The sequence below is a fragment of the Phocoena sinus genome, chromosome 3 (assembly GCF_008692025.1).
Source record: "Phocoena sinus isolate mPhoSin1 chromosome 3, mPhoSin1.pri, whole genome shotgun sequence".
Classification (NCBI taxonomy): Eukaryota; Metazoa; Chordata; class Mammalia; order Artiodactyla; family Phocoenidae; genus Phocoena; species Phocoena sinus.
Genome location: NC_045765.1, coordinates 67679257 through 67695272, shown reverse-complemented (window position 1 = coordinate 67695272; position 16016 = coordinate 67679257). Strand labels below are relative to the sequence as shown.

Below are 16016 nucleotides of genomic sequence, written 5' to 3'. Positions count from 1 at the left end.
GCTTGGACTAGAGCCCAGTCCTCCTGACTTCCAGTCTAGGGCCTTTTCAATAAGTTGTGCAGATGTCTGGGGGGAGGGGCAGGGGGAGGGGGTGGCTCGTGTGTGGCCCAAAACAGTAGAACCTGAAGAATCAAAGGACCATCTCCCGCCCCTCCCACCATTTTACAGAATGATGTTACTTGGTCCAAGTGTCTGGTTGTGACATATGAAGGTAGCAGTTTTTGACTAAGGTTCTGCGTATGTATGTTTTGTAAATATCTGTATATTGAACTCTCCCATTGGACTGCAAACTCACTTATAGCAAGCAGGTGCTTATTTATTTTTATATCTCCACCACCCAGAATATAGCCTGGCACATAAAAGGCATCAAAAAAGTGCTGATTGGAGGAAAGGAAGGAAGGGAGGGAGGGAGGGAGGACAGACTGCACAATTTGCCTCAAATGTAGGGTCTATTTATAAGGTTCAGCCACAAAATAAAAGCAAAGTGAATATGTAGCTATTTGAGAGAAATAGAAAAACTTTCTTATTTGCCTGAGGTATTTGTTGGTTCCTTCTCTCATGTTCCTTCTTTGCCAGGTTATTTGTTGGATAAATTTTTTAAATGAATGGTGCTACATCGAGAACAGATTGGAAGATAACTAAATGCTAATAGGAATTGTCAGAAAATATGAAAGTATGTGAAAAAAGAATGAAAAGCAATTAAAAGTGTGCAATATTGGTGACATAAAGAAAAATGTAACTTGCAGAAACTACTTTAACAATAATTAAATACTACCTGCTTCAAAACAATGTGCTGATTGCCCTGCATGGACTGCCTTGTCAAAACATTTCACAGGGAGGAAAACAGAGCATGCCAAACCAGGGTGCAAGGAAAGAGAAAGGCCAGTCCTCATATTGACAGCATGGCCATTAGTTCCCAAAACAGGGAGAGGAAGTAGCTGTATGGATGTTTCTCTAAGAAAATATGAGCGATTCCATAATTTTAAAGGGTTGCCTGTGGGTTATAAACAGTAATTCTTGGACTTGCTCCGGAGCTAGACCATCTGGGAGTCATGGGACCTCTCTGACCTGTTTGAAGCACTTGCACTCAACTAGCAGACAAGTGAGAAGCAGCACAGGCCAGAGGTTTTCCTTTCCAAACGGGGAGGGAGGGCTCAGGAGAGATTTAAGTTATATTTCTTTTTCATGTACTCTTTTTCTCCCCGTGATAATTGGAAGAAAAAAAAAAAAAAGACCAATATTATTCAAATCAACATCTCAGGTAAGCTAGAGTTCCAGATGAGTATGGTTGAGAACCTCTGGTTGGAAACAATCACCCAACGATTCATTCATTCATTCAACACATATTTATTGAGCATCTAACATAAACCAGGCGCTGTGGATACAGTGGCTAACACAACAGACAAGTCCTTTATTTTTGAGAAGATTCCATTCTTGTAGGAGAGGACAGATAATAAACAAATGGGCAGAGGGGATAGTGTCTCTCTGAGACCATTCCCCGTAACCTTCTCTTCCCTCCTTATACGCCAGGCACGGTGTAGAACAGTGGCCTTCTTGCTGTTCCCTAGCATACGCCAAGCTCAGCCCTGCCTGGAGGTCTTTCCCCATGCCCTTCGCTCTGGCTGGCAAGCTTTGCTCCCAGACTTCACATGGCTTCCTCCTTCCCCTCCTTCAAGTCTCAGCTGAGATGTCACCTGTCAAAGAGGCTTCCCTGATCATCCTACGTAAAACAGACCTCCCTCACTCTCCCTGATATTCTATTTTATTTTCTTTATATCTCTTATCTGTCGAAACTGTGTTATTTATGTGTTACTTTTTTATTTTTGATAAAAAAGTAGAATGTAAGAGCCACCGCTCTATGGGTTTTTGCTTGTTTTGTCCATTTCTATATCTCACGCGTTTAGAACAGTGCTATTAGAAATGCCCACTTACTCACATGCCCAGTGACGAAGTGTCTGGAGTCAGAGGACCTAATCTCTTATCTGCACTGTGGTAGCTGGTCTCCAAAAATGGCCCACGGTGAGCTGCACTCCTGGTATTCACACCTTGGGTAGTTCTTTTGCCTTGAACCTGAGCTGGCCCTGTGGCTCGCCTGTGACCAACAGAATGCAGCAGAGGTGAGGTCGCCTGATGTCCTAGGCTATCTCATAGGAAGCCTTGCGGATTCCATCTTGATATCATGGAACATATGCTCTGGAGGAAGCCAATCACCAAGTTAAAAAGTCCAACTATACTGGGACTGCCATGCTGTAAGGAAGCCCAAGCTAGCCATGTGGGGGGCCATGCAGAGAGACTAAAATGCTCAGATAGTCCCCAGCTGTTCCAGCCATCTCAGCTGAAGCATCAGATATGAGGGCGCACATCCAGCTCAGAAGAGCATTCAAATAATTGCCCTTGGGGGAATTGCCCCCCCAAACCTTGGGGGCCCTCTGACTGCATCTGCATGACAGCCCCCAAATGACCACTATCCAGCTGAGCCCCATCAATCCACTTGTACCATAAGAGAAAATAATACATCATTGTTTTAAGCCACCAAGATTTGAGGTGGTTAGTTTCGCAGCAATAGATAACTGCCAAATGCAGCCACCAAAGGTAGTTCTAGATTCAAACATTTCTTTCTCCACAAATACTACATATGTCTAAGGATCCTCGGGCTTTGCCCCCCTCACACACACTCTCCTCTAAGGCACACGTCTCTGCCATTAATAAGCTTTGTTTTCACTGTTCACTTTCCTACTACCCTTTATAAGCACCCACTGGGATTCAGAAAAGCTGGGTCTTCATCCTCATGGGACCACTGTAATTTTGGCCAAGTCACTAAACTCTCTGAAGCTCGGGCTCAGAAAAATGATGGCAGGGATTTGATATTTTAATTCTGTTGGATGTGTGGCAGACAACCCCTTCCCTCAAACTGAAACTAATACAGAACAGAAGTAAATGAGAGAGTTACAAGTGGAAGAGTTCTGACTGAAGCAGGACAGGCTGTATATTGGAGTAGTGGTTAGAGGTGGGGACTGCAGTCAGAAGACCTAAGCTCCAATGCTGGCCCATCCCCTCACCAGTCACCCCAGAACCCGGTGTGAAAACCACTATCCTGGCTGGTCTCAGAGGCCTCCCCACTTCACATTGTTGTGATCTGTAACATTTACCACACAGAAAATAGCCATATATTTTAAAACATCAGTGTAGATTTTAATTTATTGTTTATATGGTGTCATTTATTTTAATTTAAAAACAGAGTATTGACCTGGAAGAGTTTTTTATTGCTTCTGCTTTCTCTCAGAATCAGATTTATACTAGTTTTTCCCAACTACCATCTGCCCCTAGAGCAGTAAGCCCTTACGATCTTGCCTCTTCCTCTCAACACAGGTGCTAAACTTAGTTCTTGCTTCATCCCTAGAGAGAGAAATAGATTATTTCAAATTTCCCCATCTGCAGTATAACTTGGCTTGGGAAATACTGGTTTAAAACCATTCTATTTGATTTTTTAAGATTTTATTTTCAAAGCCCTCTATAGTAGGAGATATAGTAGGAGAGAGCCTACTAGAGTTTCCCATTCCAATGTTTAATGGCTGTATTCATTTGGAAATTTTCCCTCATATTTGACAGAAGTCACTCAATAAAGTTCCCCTGCATATAATGCTTCTCAACTTTCATTTCTACAACTTTTAAAAAATGTCTTATAATTAAGTTCTTCAGTGTCACTGTACAGCTCTCTTCTTTTTTTAAATTTTTTTATTTTTTTTAATTTATTTATTTTTGGCTGTATTGCATCTTCGTCGTTAGGTATTCGTTGCTGCGTGCGGGCTTTCTCTAGTTGCAGCGAGCAGGGACTACTCTTCGTTGCAGTGTGCGGGCTTCTCATTGCAGTGGCTTCTCTTGTTGCTGAGCTTGGGCTCTAGGTGCGTGGGCTTCAGTAGTTGTGGCTTGCAGGCTCTAGAGCGCAGGCTCGGTAGTTGTGGCACATGGGCTTAGTTGCTCTGCGGCATGCGGGATCTTCCTGGACCAGGGCTCGAACCCGTGTCCCCTACACTGGCAGGTGGATTCTTAACCGCTGGGTCACCAGGGAAGTTCCATGTATAGCTCTCTTCTGAACTCTCTCACTTTTTCCCCATTTTCTCCTCTGCATAGTAACCTTAAATTGAAAACAGGAATGGTCTGAAGAGTGTTCCTGGATTCTATGACTTATGATGTATATTACATATTTTGTGTAGTTAACTTATTACAGCACTTCCAGGTTTCATCTTGGTAAGAGCCGCAACATTTTCTAAAACATATGTCATCAGACAATATACATAAAATTACAGGCATGTAATGACACTTTACATGTACTTATATTGGCTAATAAACACATACCCCGCCCTGTGTTATAAATTAGGTAACTTCTTGACCATACATTGCAACCAAATAGCCACTCAAATCTCCAAACTCATATTTGAACTCTGCCCCAAAACTATGGACAGATGCACAGTGTTTCTGATCAATGTTAAAAAGAGATCGCAATCTGATCAATATTGTTGACCGAAGAAAAACTACACAACCTAAAAGTTTCAAGTTGAGTTTTATTCGAGGATCTTACTGAGGACTATGGTCCAGGAGACAGTCTCTCAGATAACAATGAGGAACTGCTCCAGAGAGATAACAGAGGAGCCAGGATATATACAAGTTTTTTTGCTGGGAAAAAAGACCCCCAAAACAACATGTAGTCGAACATCAAAAGATTACTGCTGATCACAAACAGATATCTCAAGTTAATGATTTTAGTGTTTTTCTATGTATGGGGAGATACAAGATTCGGGGTTCACTGAAATTATTCCTTAGATACACATCTTAACTATCTAGTATCTAGGGCCAGTATCCAAAGCACAGATAGCTTCCTGGTTTTCTCCATCCTGAATTCCCCATAGGGCACACCATAAGTGGGTACCTGCAGTGGCTAATGGCTTGATCCTTACAGAACAGGGATGGCAGGCAACATACTTTGTTTACTGGAACGTCAGGCAACATTCTCTGTTCACAGTATTCTAAGCTGTTGGATAGAAGCCCCTACCTCCTGAAAGGTTATGGGTTAGGCATTTTCTACTAGAACTGCTTCGATAACTGGAAGAAGTATTGGCTAGAACTTTGATGTCAGAAACAAGAAATTATGTTCCCAGAGGCTTGGAGGAAGAAAAATACGGGGTAGGATTTTTTATTGGTGCCAAATCAAAGAGTCCCCCAAAATGTATTTTAGACATAATCTTATGTCTCTATTTTATCACACGACAATGAAGTTTCCCTATCATTTTACTGCTGCTGCCTTTTAAATACTGCATTCCATTTTACTGTAGGATAGCCCAAAGAATAAACAAATTAGGAAGCTGTTTGACAATGTCTCTTAAACTCAAGCAAATGCCACTAAGTAAAATAACATTGTGTACTAGCTCCTTTCTAGTTCCTCCCCACTAGGAAAGGGCTATTGACTACTTCACAGGCTCCGGACGCGCAGGCCCAGCGGCCATGCTCACGGGCCCAGCCGCTCCACGGCACGCGGGATCCTCCCAGATTGGGGCACGAACCCGTGTCCCCCGCATCGGCAAGCGGACTCTCAACCACTGCGCCACCAGGGATGCCCTGTAATTATTCTTAAATCTAAAATTAATTTTAGAAGAAAATCCGAAGGCAGCCCCGGAGCGTAATGTTAGTAATTTTATCCCAGCCATAAAGTTAGGCCTCCAACAATAAGGTTTTATATTAGTTATTCTTTATTCTCAACTACTCTGTAGCAAATTACAAATCTACCAACACATACGTTATTTGCTATTGCAGGGGAGCAAAGTTGGCCACCCCAAAATGCATCCCTTTGGCATGCAGATTATTTCAAGCTAAAAAGAAGCAAGGCCCAAAAGACTGGGGAAGAATCTTTGAACCTTCTCCTAACTGCCTAAAAAAATTTAGATAAAAGACCTGTTCCAGGAAGGGAGCTGTCACCGTAGATTACTACAGTATAATATGAACTAGGTGTGTAGACAGGGAGGAACCTAGCAAAGTCTGCTTGTTGAAATTCCTCTCTGTGTTCCATTGTTTCCGTATGACCCAGGGAACAGTTTTTGCCACCCATTTGCTCATTTTTCATCTTCCTGTGAATTGCCTTCATTCCCTCAAACAATGGAGCCATCCACAACTGTGCACCCTGAGGGGATTCAGGATGGAAAAAAGCAGGACACTGGCCGCAGACAGTTAAGGTGCATATCAAAGGAATGATTTCAATAAGCCCAGACTCTTGCATCTCCCCATACATAGAAGAGTGCGAAATTCATTAACTTGAGATGTCTGGTTTTTCTTTAATTAACAGTAATCTTTTGACTACCCGGTTTTTGTTGCCAAAACTCGTATATATCCTGGCTCCTCTCTTACCTCTTCCGGGCAATCCCTCAGAGCTCTCCAAGAGGCTGTCTTCTGGACTTAAGTACTCAGCAAGTCAGCCAAATAAAACATAATTCTCAACTTTTAGGTTGTGCAGTTTTGTTTTTTTTCAGCCAACGCTATGAAGTCCCAAACTCTTGCCCCATTCTCTTCTCTCAGGTGGCACATAAGCTTCGATTGCCTAACTTGTCCTTGGGCCTCATTTTCTTAGGGAGCCCCCTGGACGCAGGTAATTAAATTTGCTTTTCTCCTATTAATCTATCTCACGTCAAGTGAACCCTTAGACCAGCCAGAAGAATCTAGAAGGGCAGAGGGAAGTTTCTTCTCCTTCCCCACTCTACTGAATGGGTGTTTAGAATAATGGCTAGAACATGGCAGGTCTCAAAGTTCCTTAAATGAGTACGTGGATGCTTCAAACACAAAACGTGACAGAACCAGCAAGGCGGGAAGAAGTGGCTTCATTTTACTGTTTGGGCGCATAGTAAGCAAGTTGCTGGTGAGGTTTTGATGGCTGCTTCTCCACGCTCCCCTCCGCCCCTACCAACTAGGAAGGGTCAACCAGGAACTACCTCTTATTGCCTCAGTCACTGAACCGACCTATTGTTTAAGCTCTGACAGGCAGTCCTCAAAGAGACTACACCCTGCTTGAGTAATTTAGGCTGGGGCACAGGCCAGACCACAAAGCGCATCTGTGCGAGAGAGAGCCTCACTCAGTCCTGTCGTTTCCAGCATCTACAGCCGGCCGCCCATTTTTCATACCCCATATTTACAGTCGGGGTAGAAAAAAAAGCCCAGTTTACCAGGAGGCTACTTATACGGCGCCGGGTTAGGCATATGTTTCACCTGCTTGGCCAATTAGCTTCCTCTGCCCGCAAGACTAGTTCAACAGGTTTCCTTTTTCTCTTCCTCCGCCTCCTGGGTTGGAGAAAGAGGTTGTCACTTCGCTTCGACCCTCCCCTTCCCTCCCTCCCAGCTCTGCCCCGCCAGCTCGGACCAATCGCGCCGGCTCGAACGTGTCCAGGTTGGCGGCCCCCGGCAGGGCCGGCCCGGATGCGCCGAGCGGCCCAGGGCGCAGGGGAGGGCGCGGCGGGTTCGCTGGGCCTGCTCCCCGGACGGTGGGAGTCGGGGAAGCGGGAGGAGGAGACTGTCTGAAGGTGCCCTCCAGACGCGGCCCTGATGACTGAACTACAGCAAGATGTGGACGACACAAAGCCTGCCAAAGTGCTCGGGAAGAGAGAGAGCAAAATTGGCTCAGCCCAGTAAGTGCCCTCCGCTGGATCCCAGCCGCGGCGGTAGAACGCGCGCTGCCCAAACTTCTCTGCCAGGGAAGAGTTGGGAGTGGGAACGGTTTTCTGGAACTTTTAACGTGGACAGAATTGTGGCTTGAACTCTTCCTGTGGCGCCCGGTCTCCTTTTTGCCCCCGATTCTGTAGTAGAGAAAAGGCACGGCAGCGTTTCAGAAACGCACTGCAGCTTGCAGTCCGGTGGGGATGGGAATTATTTGAGCCGAGAGCGCGACCGGTGTTTTATAAATCCCAAGGGAGGTCTGGGGCGACTCTTCAGAGCTCCAAGCCACATCAAGAAGCAGCGCTTAACATTTATTCTAACTGTCTTACATCTTAATGACTTGTGTGAAGATGCAGCTGTCCCGTAGATGTCGTCTGGTCATTAGCTTTACAAAGATGCGTATTTTGTCATTCGATTCGGAGCGTGAGGGTGTTTTTTTCTCCCCCATCCCCTTCACTGTTTCCCCTCACGAGAGAGGAAAAGTAGTGGAAAATATGAAATACGCTTTATCTTTCCCCCTCAAAGACTGCCTGCCTTTGTTGAGTACTTAACACAAACTTGTTATACGCTTTTTTTTTTTTTTGAGGGAGGGTGTGGGAGTGGGGTGAGGGAGCACAGTGAACATAAAATAAAACATCAGATATTGGGTTGTGACTGTCCTCCCAAAAGATTCATGTGCGTAATAGGATTTGCACATTGTTTGACCTATAAACTCTTCTGGTTTAAGAAGCTGAAAACTCAAATATTTGATCACAAGGATTAGCTTCCTGTAACGAAATTTATTTACTTACTTTTTAAAATCCAGAAGTATGGTTATTTATGTGATTGTTATTCCCAAAATTTTCTTTTAAAAAAGAATCTTTAAGTGTTTGGTCATTTTCTATATCACTATAACATTAAGTGAGACTAAGGTAAATATCTAAATAAGCCCAATTTTAATTTTTATGGTACCAAGCTGTTGGGTATCTAAAATGCTTTATTGCTACTGGTATAAAAAAGATGACAGACTTTTTTAATAGTAAAGATTCAATCCCCAAAAAAGAAAAGATTAAAAAAAATTCAATCCTCATCCTTCATTATTTCAGCATTTACTCATTTTTAAGAACACAGCCTGGTTCCACATAAAGACTTGTGTTGGTAAAAGCATATTCCACCCATTTATTGAAGTTTGGGCCGACCTTTTAGAAAAAGAATAGCTTTTATTAGCTGCTTTGAATTGTGGCTTCAAAGGCTTTGGTCATAGTCTCTTCAAGTGTCTGCTTTCCTTGGCTACTTCAGCTCATGTTCTTTCCACTTTACTGACTGAAAAAAGATGATTGAGGAAAAATTGCTCTAGGTATAACTCTCACAAAATGTTCTTGTTTCCTTACCCAGAAATAACATCCTTACTTTATACTAATAATTAAAGCCCAAGAAAAAGATGAACCAGCAAATGACATGTATTTCCTTAACCATTCTTTCATAAACTTTACCTCCCTGAAGAAGAGGAGTTGTGGCTAGTCTGGTCACCATTTCATAGATGTTTGAGGTGACAGGAGTGGTAAGTGGCACTGGCAGGACTGGAACCCAGGACTCTAAACTCCTGGATCAGAACTCATCCAGAGGTACTGTTTATCATTTTCAGCTACACAAAGCAGAATGATTCAAGCCCACCCACTTAACAGCTGTTAAGTTTTAAATCTTCACATTCCCTCCCAGTCCTCAAGATACTCAGTCAAGGAGAGCATTCTGATTGATTGAAAACATCTGCCATAGCATTAGACTAATTTTGTTAAATTAAAATTCTTTAGGGCTTCCCTGGTGGCGCAGTGGTTGAGAATCTGCCTGCCAATGCAGGGGTCATGGGTTCGAGACCCGGTCTGGGAAGATCCCACATGCCACGGAGCAGCTAGGCCCGTGAGCCATAACTACTGAGCCTGCGCGTCTGGAGCCTGTGCTCCGCAACAAGAGAGGCCGCAATAGTGAGAGGCCCGCGCACCGCGATGAAGAGTGGCCCCCGCTTGCCGCAACTAGAGGAGGCCCTCACACAGAAACGAGGACCCAACACAGCCATAAATAAATAAATAAATAAATAAATAAATAATAAATAAATAAAAAAAAAAGAATAAGATTCACCTAATATATGCGACAAGAAATCCAGTAAAAAAAAAAAAAAAAATTTAAAAAAAAAAAAAAAAAAAATTCTTTAGATGTTGAGAACATAATTATGTAGAAGATACACAACCACCTTGAAGCTCAAGGCCCCGAACAGCCAGCCCTTCATTTGGAACATTCAGTTTCACAAATTCGTTTCAGTTCTCCAAATGGGAATACCTACTATTTGTTCAATAATGGTGGGCAGTACAAGAATGAATGTGATTTGGTATCCGTCTTTCTGTAACTCCAGGAGCACCGTTGAGGGGAGCCATGTATGTATATTACAGTACTTCAAGGGACGATGGTGGCCATTGCCACATTAAATACACAAACAAGATATGATAAAAAGTTTGGCCTATAACTGAATCTTCTCCGCAGTTAGGATATGTACCCATCTGGCAGTCTTTGGTTTATTGAGTCTTTGGTTTTTCCCCCCGCAAAGTGTTAATTCCCAGGCCTACTAAAGTCACTTCTGATTCAATCTTAAGATTTTAGACGCTCTTTTTTTCTGAGCTCTTAAACTCCTGCTCTGGTAACAGAATAAAAGTAGCTCAAAGTTGTTGAAGGCTAAGTGTCCCAAGGGACATTTTCTTCACGCGTGTTAGAACAGCTTGCTCCTCCCCATTCTCTGCATCTGTAACTTCACCCACATGGGCCTCATCACCTAGGACCTTAGCCTCTTAATTAATAATAGCTGCCAATTATGGAGAAATGCTTGCTATTGCTCAACACTTACTCATTCATTGTCATACAGAATCCGGTCGATACTATCATTATCTCCATTTTACAAGTAAGAACACTGAAATTCTGAGAAGTTAAGTAACGAGCCAGGCAGAGACACAGTTAATAAGAGAACAGCTCAAATTCAAGTCCAGGACTCCTAACTCTAGAGCTTGACCTTGAATCTTTATCCCTCTTCCTATGCTCTAGGATCTATGATGGCCCTCCATGACCTACTCTTAAAAAACAGCCTCCTCTGCCAAGAATCTAAGACCCGTAATGATCTGGACACACATAGACCATTTCAACCTCAGTTCCTAATACTGGTCAGCTTGCACAGCCTCTGTAGCCAGCCACGCTTAGCAGCATTGTAATTCAGAGGCGATAATGCAGAAGAATAAGGAACATGTGTGCCAAACGTAGTACTGAATCAGGTTCCCTCATTCTTCCCTCCTCAGCTCTCTATTACTTTGCTCAAGCAGTGCCCTCTCTTGTCTCTCTTAAGATACTTCTGTAAATCAACTCGAGCTTTCCTTCATTTAAAGCCTCTCCTAATCACTGGCCATACTCTCCTCTTTCTTACCAGTGCTCACCCTGTATGTATGTGGTCAGCCCAGAGAAGTTCACCGCTACTACTATTACTATATATTAACAGTTAATGTGTATGTAACGTTTAGTGTGTACGAAATACTGCTCTAAGTTATTAACATATATTCACACAGTAGTCCAGTGTACATTAGTTAACTGTCCCCAAATAGATTGCAAACTCCAATCACGTTTTTTCTTATTGAATTTCTCAAAGGACTCAGCAAATAATCACTTTCAATAACTATCTGTTGGTGAGCTGTGGAGGCTGGGATCCCATCCCCCGCTGATTAAGGTATATAATATACTTACAGCTGACTTTCAGTTTGACGACCTCAGGGGAAGTTATACTCTCAAATCAAATTATCTGTCAGCAGTAGAAAATTTTTTTTATTGTATCACAAGAATCTTTGATGTTTACTGTAAAGTTTACTCATGGTGGTGTAGGTAGCAGTAGAATTTTTAGGTACATTTACTTGCCCAAGAACTGTGACCTATTTATTCATCTTTGTGCTGGAAGTGAGGCTGCACATTTACTCACCACCAAAATACATATTCAATTTAAAAATAACAGCCCCCCCCTCTTTGTTTTAACCAAGAATTGGTAGTTCTAGCTGCATATTTCCTTTCGAGATCCTAGTTTTTCCCTACTTTATCTTTTTCATTCTTAATTTTGTGTTCACGTTGCATAGATATTTCTAACATAGCCTAACTTTTTTGACACACGTTTTGTTAGATACACTTTTATTTCTTAAAGTCTCTGGCGGATCTCATTTAGTAATGGCCTCATTACTTTTAATGAATTTCAAAAAGTATCTAAAACTAATACTGATAATACTTCTGGGCAGTTGATTCATATTTCAAATAACGAATTATATCACATGCCACATACACTTGTAATGCAGTTTGGATTTTAAACATTTAAAATTTAATAATTTGGGATGTAAGAATTCTAGAAATTTGTTCAATTTCATATGTGTGGAGAAAGGGTGGATGTATGCAATATAAGCAGTTTACCTTAAAAGGAAGTTCTCTGGGATTATCAAGAAATAATAATGATCTGGGGCACATATTTTAACTTTAAAGAGTGAATTCAAGCAAAAATAAATGACCTTAGTCTTGTGCATATTGTGGGTACTTGACAAACAGAATGAGAGTTGCAGTTGGGGACTGATCTTGCATTGGAAGCAAGAGGAGCAAAGATGATTCAATTATTGAGTATAGCTTGACTTCTTAGTGCTTGCTAAAGTCCAAACATTGAAAGTGACTATTTAGCAAGAAAATGTCTGTAAATTATCTGTATATTATATATCTTTCCATATGTGTGTTTGTATATTATTTTTCTTCTTTAATTCTAATTTCCAGCTCACCAACTCTGACAGATTACCCAGCATACTTTTTTTTTTTTTTTTGGCGGTACACGGGCCTCTCACTGTTGTGGCCTCTCCCGTTGCGGAGCACAGGCTACGGACGCGCAGGCTCAGCGGCCGTGGCTCACGGGCCCAGCCGCTCCGTGGCATGTGGGATCTTCCCGGATCCGGGCACGAACCCGTGTCCCCTGCATCGGCAGACGGACTCTCAACCACTGCGCCACCAGGGAAGCCCCCAACCAGCATACTTTTTAATATAAACTTTGGGATAAGAAGAAAAAATTACAGCATTAGAAAATATTAAAATTATATTAAGGTAAAACAATCGAGGAGTTTGAAAAGATGGAGAAAAATAGTGTTCTGGTTTTAAATGTTTTGAAAAGAAATTTAATGAACCAAACAGCTCCATGGCTCAATGTTAATATCATTGGAAATTGCTGATTTGTCAAGGCAGTACAGAAAGAGGTTAAGAATTCAGGCTCTAGGAAACTAGGATCTGAAGTCTGACTTTCCTCTCTCCTAGAAGTTTGACCCTGGTGAGTTACTTAGCACCTCCAAGCTTTATTATCTGTAAAGAATAATAAAGTCAACTGTGGGAACTCCCTGGCCATCCAGCGGTTGGGACTCCACGCTTTCTCTACCGAGGGCACAGGTTCAGTCCCTGGTCGTGGAACTAACATCCTGCAAGCTGTGCAGCGCAGCCAAGAAATAAATAAATAACTAAATTTAATTAAGCCAGATGTTTTGATTAGGCTTGCCTTGAAGTTTAAGTGCGAAATGTCAGAAATTCACTTCACCTAGTGCCTGACATGGTCAGCGCTCCATAAGCCATAGCTGTGGTGGTCCTCACTGTTGAAGGTCTGGGACTGTGGTAACCTAAATGGGAGGGAAGTCCAGAAGGGAGGGGATATCTGTATGTGTATGGCTGATTCATTTTGTTGTGCAGTGGAGGCTAACGCAACATTGTAAAGCAACCATACTCGAATAAAAATTAATTAAAAAACAAAAAAAAGAAAATATAATTAAACAAAAGAGTCAAAATTCAAAAGGCCTAGTAACTCTTAACAGTCGCAGGCACCAGTGTCCTATTAACTGAGCCTCTGTTGCGTCAGCTACACCTACAGGGAGGGCACTTTGACAGCCACTGAGCATTTCCATGAATCCAACATGGCATCTTGGTTTTTAGTTTATGCTGAAAAGATCTCATGCCATAACTCTTTAGTGACCTACCAGCTTATTTAAATGTTGCTTACTGATTTGGTGTTCTCACATCTGTTGTCCAGTGCTTTTATCTCTGATCCATTGATTTCTACATCCTACATCCTGGTGCTGAGCTTTTCTTTCATGGCTCCTCAACTTTAAACTGCTGAGTTGTTTCCATTTACTGAACTTCAGTAGACCTCCCCTTCAACATCCTTCTAGTTCTTTAAATGCCCAGCTTTAGGCATTTCACACATTTCCAAGTGGCATAAAGCACAGTTCCTGGAGACAGACTCCTCCACAGCCACCTGAATGACTGTTCTTCCTTCTTAAAGAAAAGAGCGTGTTTTTATCCATGCTCTTAAACTTGATCATATACCCTTAGGAGAGAAGCAGAACCAACTTAAAACTCCATTCCCTAAGGTAAACTAGTTGATATGTTCTCGTTGGTCATTCCACGTGTGTCAGAGGTTCCCACATTCATGATGGGACATGATGTCCCAAGAGGCAGATTATTTTTAACAGGCTTATTGAGACATATTGTACATATCATAAAATTTACCCATTTCAAGTGTACAATTCAATGACTTTGAGTAATATTACTGAGTGGTGCAGCGTCACCATACCCAGTTTTAGAACATTTTCACATCTTCCATTATGATCCCTTGGGCCCGTTTATACTAATTCCCATTAGTATGACATAAAATGTACTTAAACAAAAGAGTCAAAATTCACCCCCTACCCCAGCCCCAGGTAGTCACTAATCTGTTTTCTATCTCTGTAAATTTCTCTTTTCTGGGCATGTCATATAAATGGAATCATATATAATATGCAGTCTCTTGTATCTGTCTTCTTTCACTTACCATCATGTTTTTGAGGTTCATCCATGAAGTAGCATACACCAGTGGTTCATTCCTTTTAATTGCTGAATAGTATTCCACTATACGGATAGACCACTTTTTTTTTGATTCCCATAGGTTTATTTTTTATTTATTTATTTATTTTAACATCTTTATTGGCATATAATTGCTTTACGATGGTGTGTTAGTTTCTGCTTTATAACAAAGTGAATCAGTTATACATATACCTATATTCCCATATCTCTTCCCTCTTGCGTTTCCCTCCCTCCCACCCTCCCTATCCCATGCCTCTAGGTGCTCACAAAGCACCGAGCTGATCTCCCTATGCTATGCAGCTGCTTCCCACTAGCTATCTATTTTATGTTTGGTAGTGTATATATGTCCATGCCACTGTCTTACTTTGTCACAGCTTACCCTTCCCCCTCCCCATATCCTCAAGTCCATTCTCTAGTAGGTCTGTGTCTTTATTCCTGTCTTGCCCATAGATTCTTCATGACCTTTTTTTTTGAGATTTCATATATACGTGTTAGCATACGGTATTGGTTTTTCTCTTTCTGACTTACTTCACTCTGTATGACAGACTCTAGGTCCATCCACATCTCTACAAATACCTGAATTTCATTCCTTTTTATGGCTGAGTAATATTCCATTGTATATATGTGCCACATCTTCTTTATCCATTCGTCTGTTGATGGACACTTAGGTAGCTTCCACGTCCTGGCTATTGTAAATAGAGCTGCAATGAATATTGTGGTACTTGACTCTTTCTGAATTATGGTTTTCTCAGGGTATATGCCTAGTAGTGGGATTGCTGGGACGTATGGTAGTTCTATTTGTAGTTTTTTAAGGAACCTGCATACTGTTCTCCATAGTGGCTGTATCAATTTACATTCCCACCAAGAGTACAAGAGGGTTCCCTTTTCTCCACACCCTCTCCAGCATTTATTGTTTGTAGATTTTTCGATGATGGCCATTCTGACCAGTGTGAGATGATATCTCATTATAGTTTTGATTTGCATTTCTCTAATGATTAGTGATGTTGAGCATCCTTTTATGTGTTTGTTGGCAATCTGTATATCTTCTTTGGAGAAATGTCTATTTAGGTCTTCTGCCCATTTTTGGATTGGGTTGTTTGTTGTTTTGATATGAAGCTGCATGGGCTGCTTGTAGATTTTGGAGATTAATCCTTTGTCAGTTGCTTCATTTGCAAATATTTTCTCCTATTCTGAGGGTTGTCTTTTTGCGGATAGACCACATTTTGTCTGTCTGTTCACTTGTTCATGAACATTTAGGTTGTCTCCACTTGTTGATTATGATGAATAATGCTGCTATGAATATTTGTGTGCAAGTCTTTGTATGGGCAGATGTTTTCATTTCTCTTGAGCAAATACCTAGGAATGGGATTGCTGGGTCATATGGTAATTCTATGTTTAACTTTTTGGGGAACTGGCAA

General features: G+C 41.8%; 1 protein-coding gene across 3 annotated transcripts in view; it reads left to right on the top strand.

Annotated features, from left to right (window-relative positions):
- GRAMD2B (GRAM domain containing 2B) overlaps positions 1–16016 on the top strand; it is a 104906-nt gene that overhangs the window by 28978 nt on the left and 59912 nt on the right. Inside the window, exon 1 of one of the 3 annotated variants that reach the window (XM_032625455.1) lies at positions 7146–7664. The exons of 1 other annotated variant lie outside the window; for it this stretch is intronic. In XM_032625455.1, coding sequence (XP_032481346.1) covers positions 7582–7664 — 83 coding nt within the window. In that variant the 5' untranslated portion in view covers positions 7146–7581. Of the gene's footprint in view, positions 1–7145; positions 7665–16016 lie in introns of those variants that run through there. One more of the 3 variants, XM_032625453.1, reaches the window with a different exon arrangement.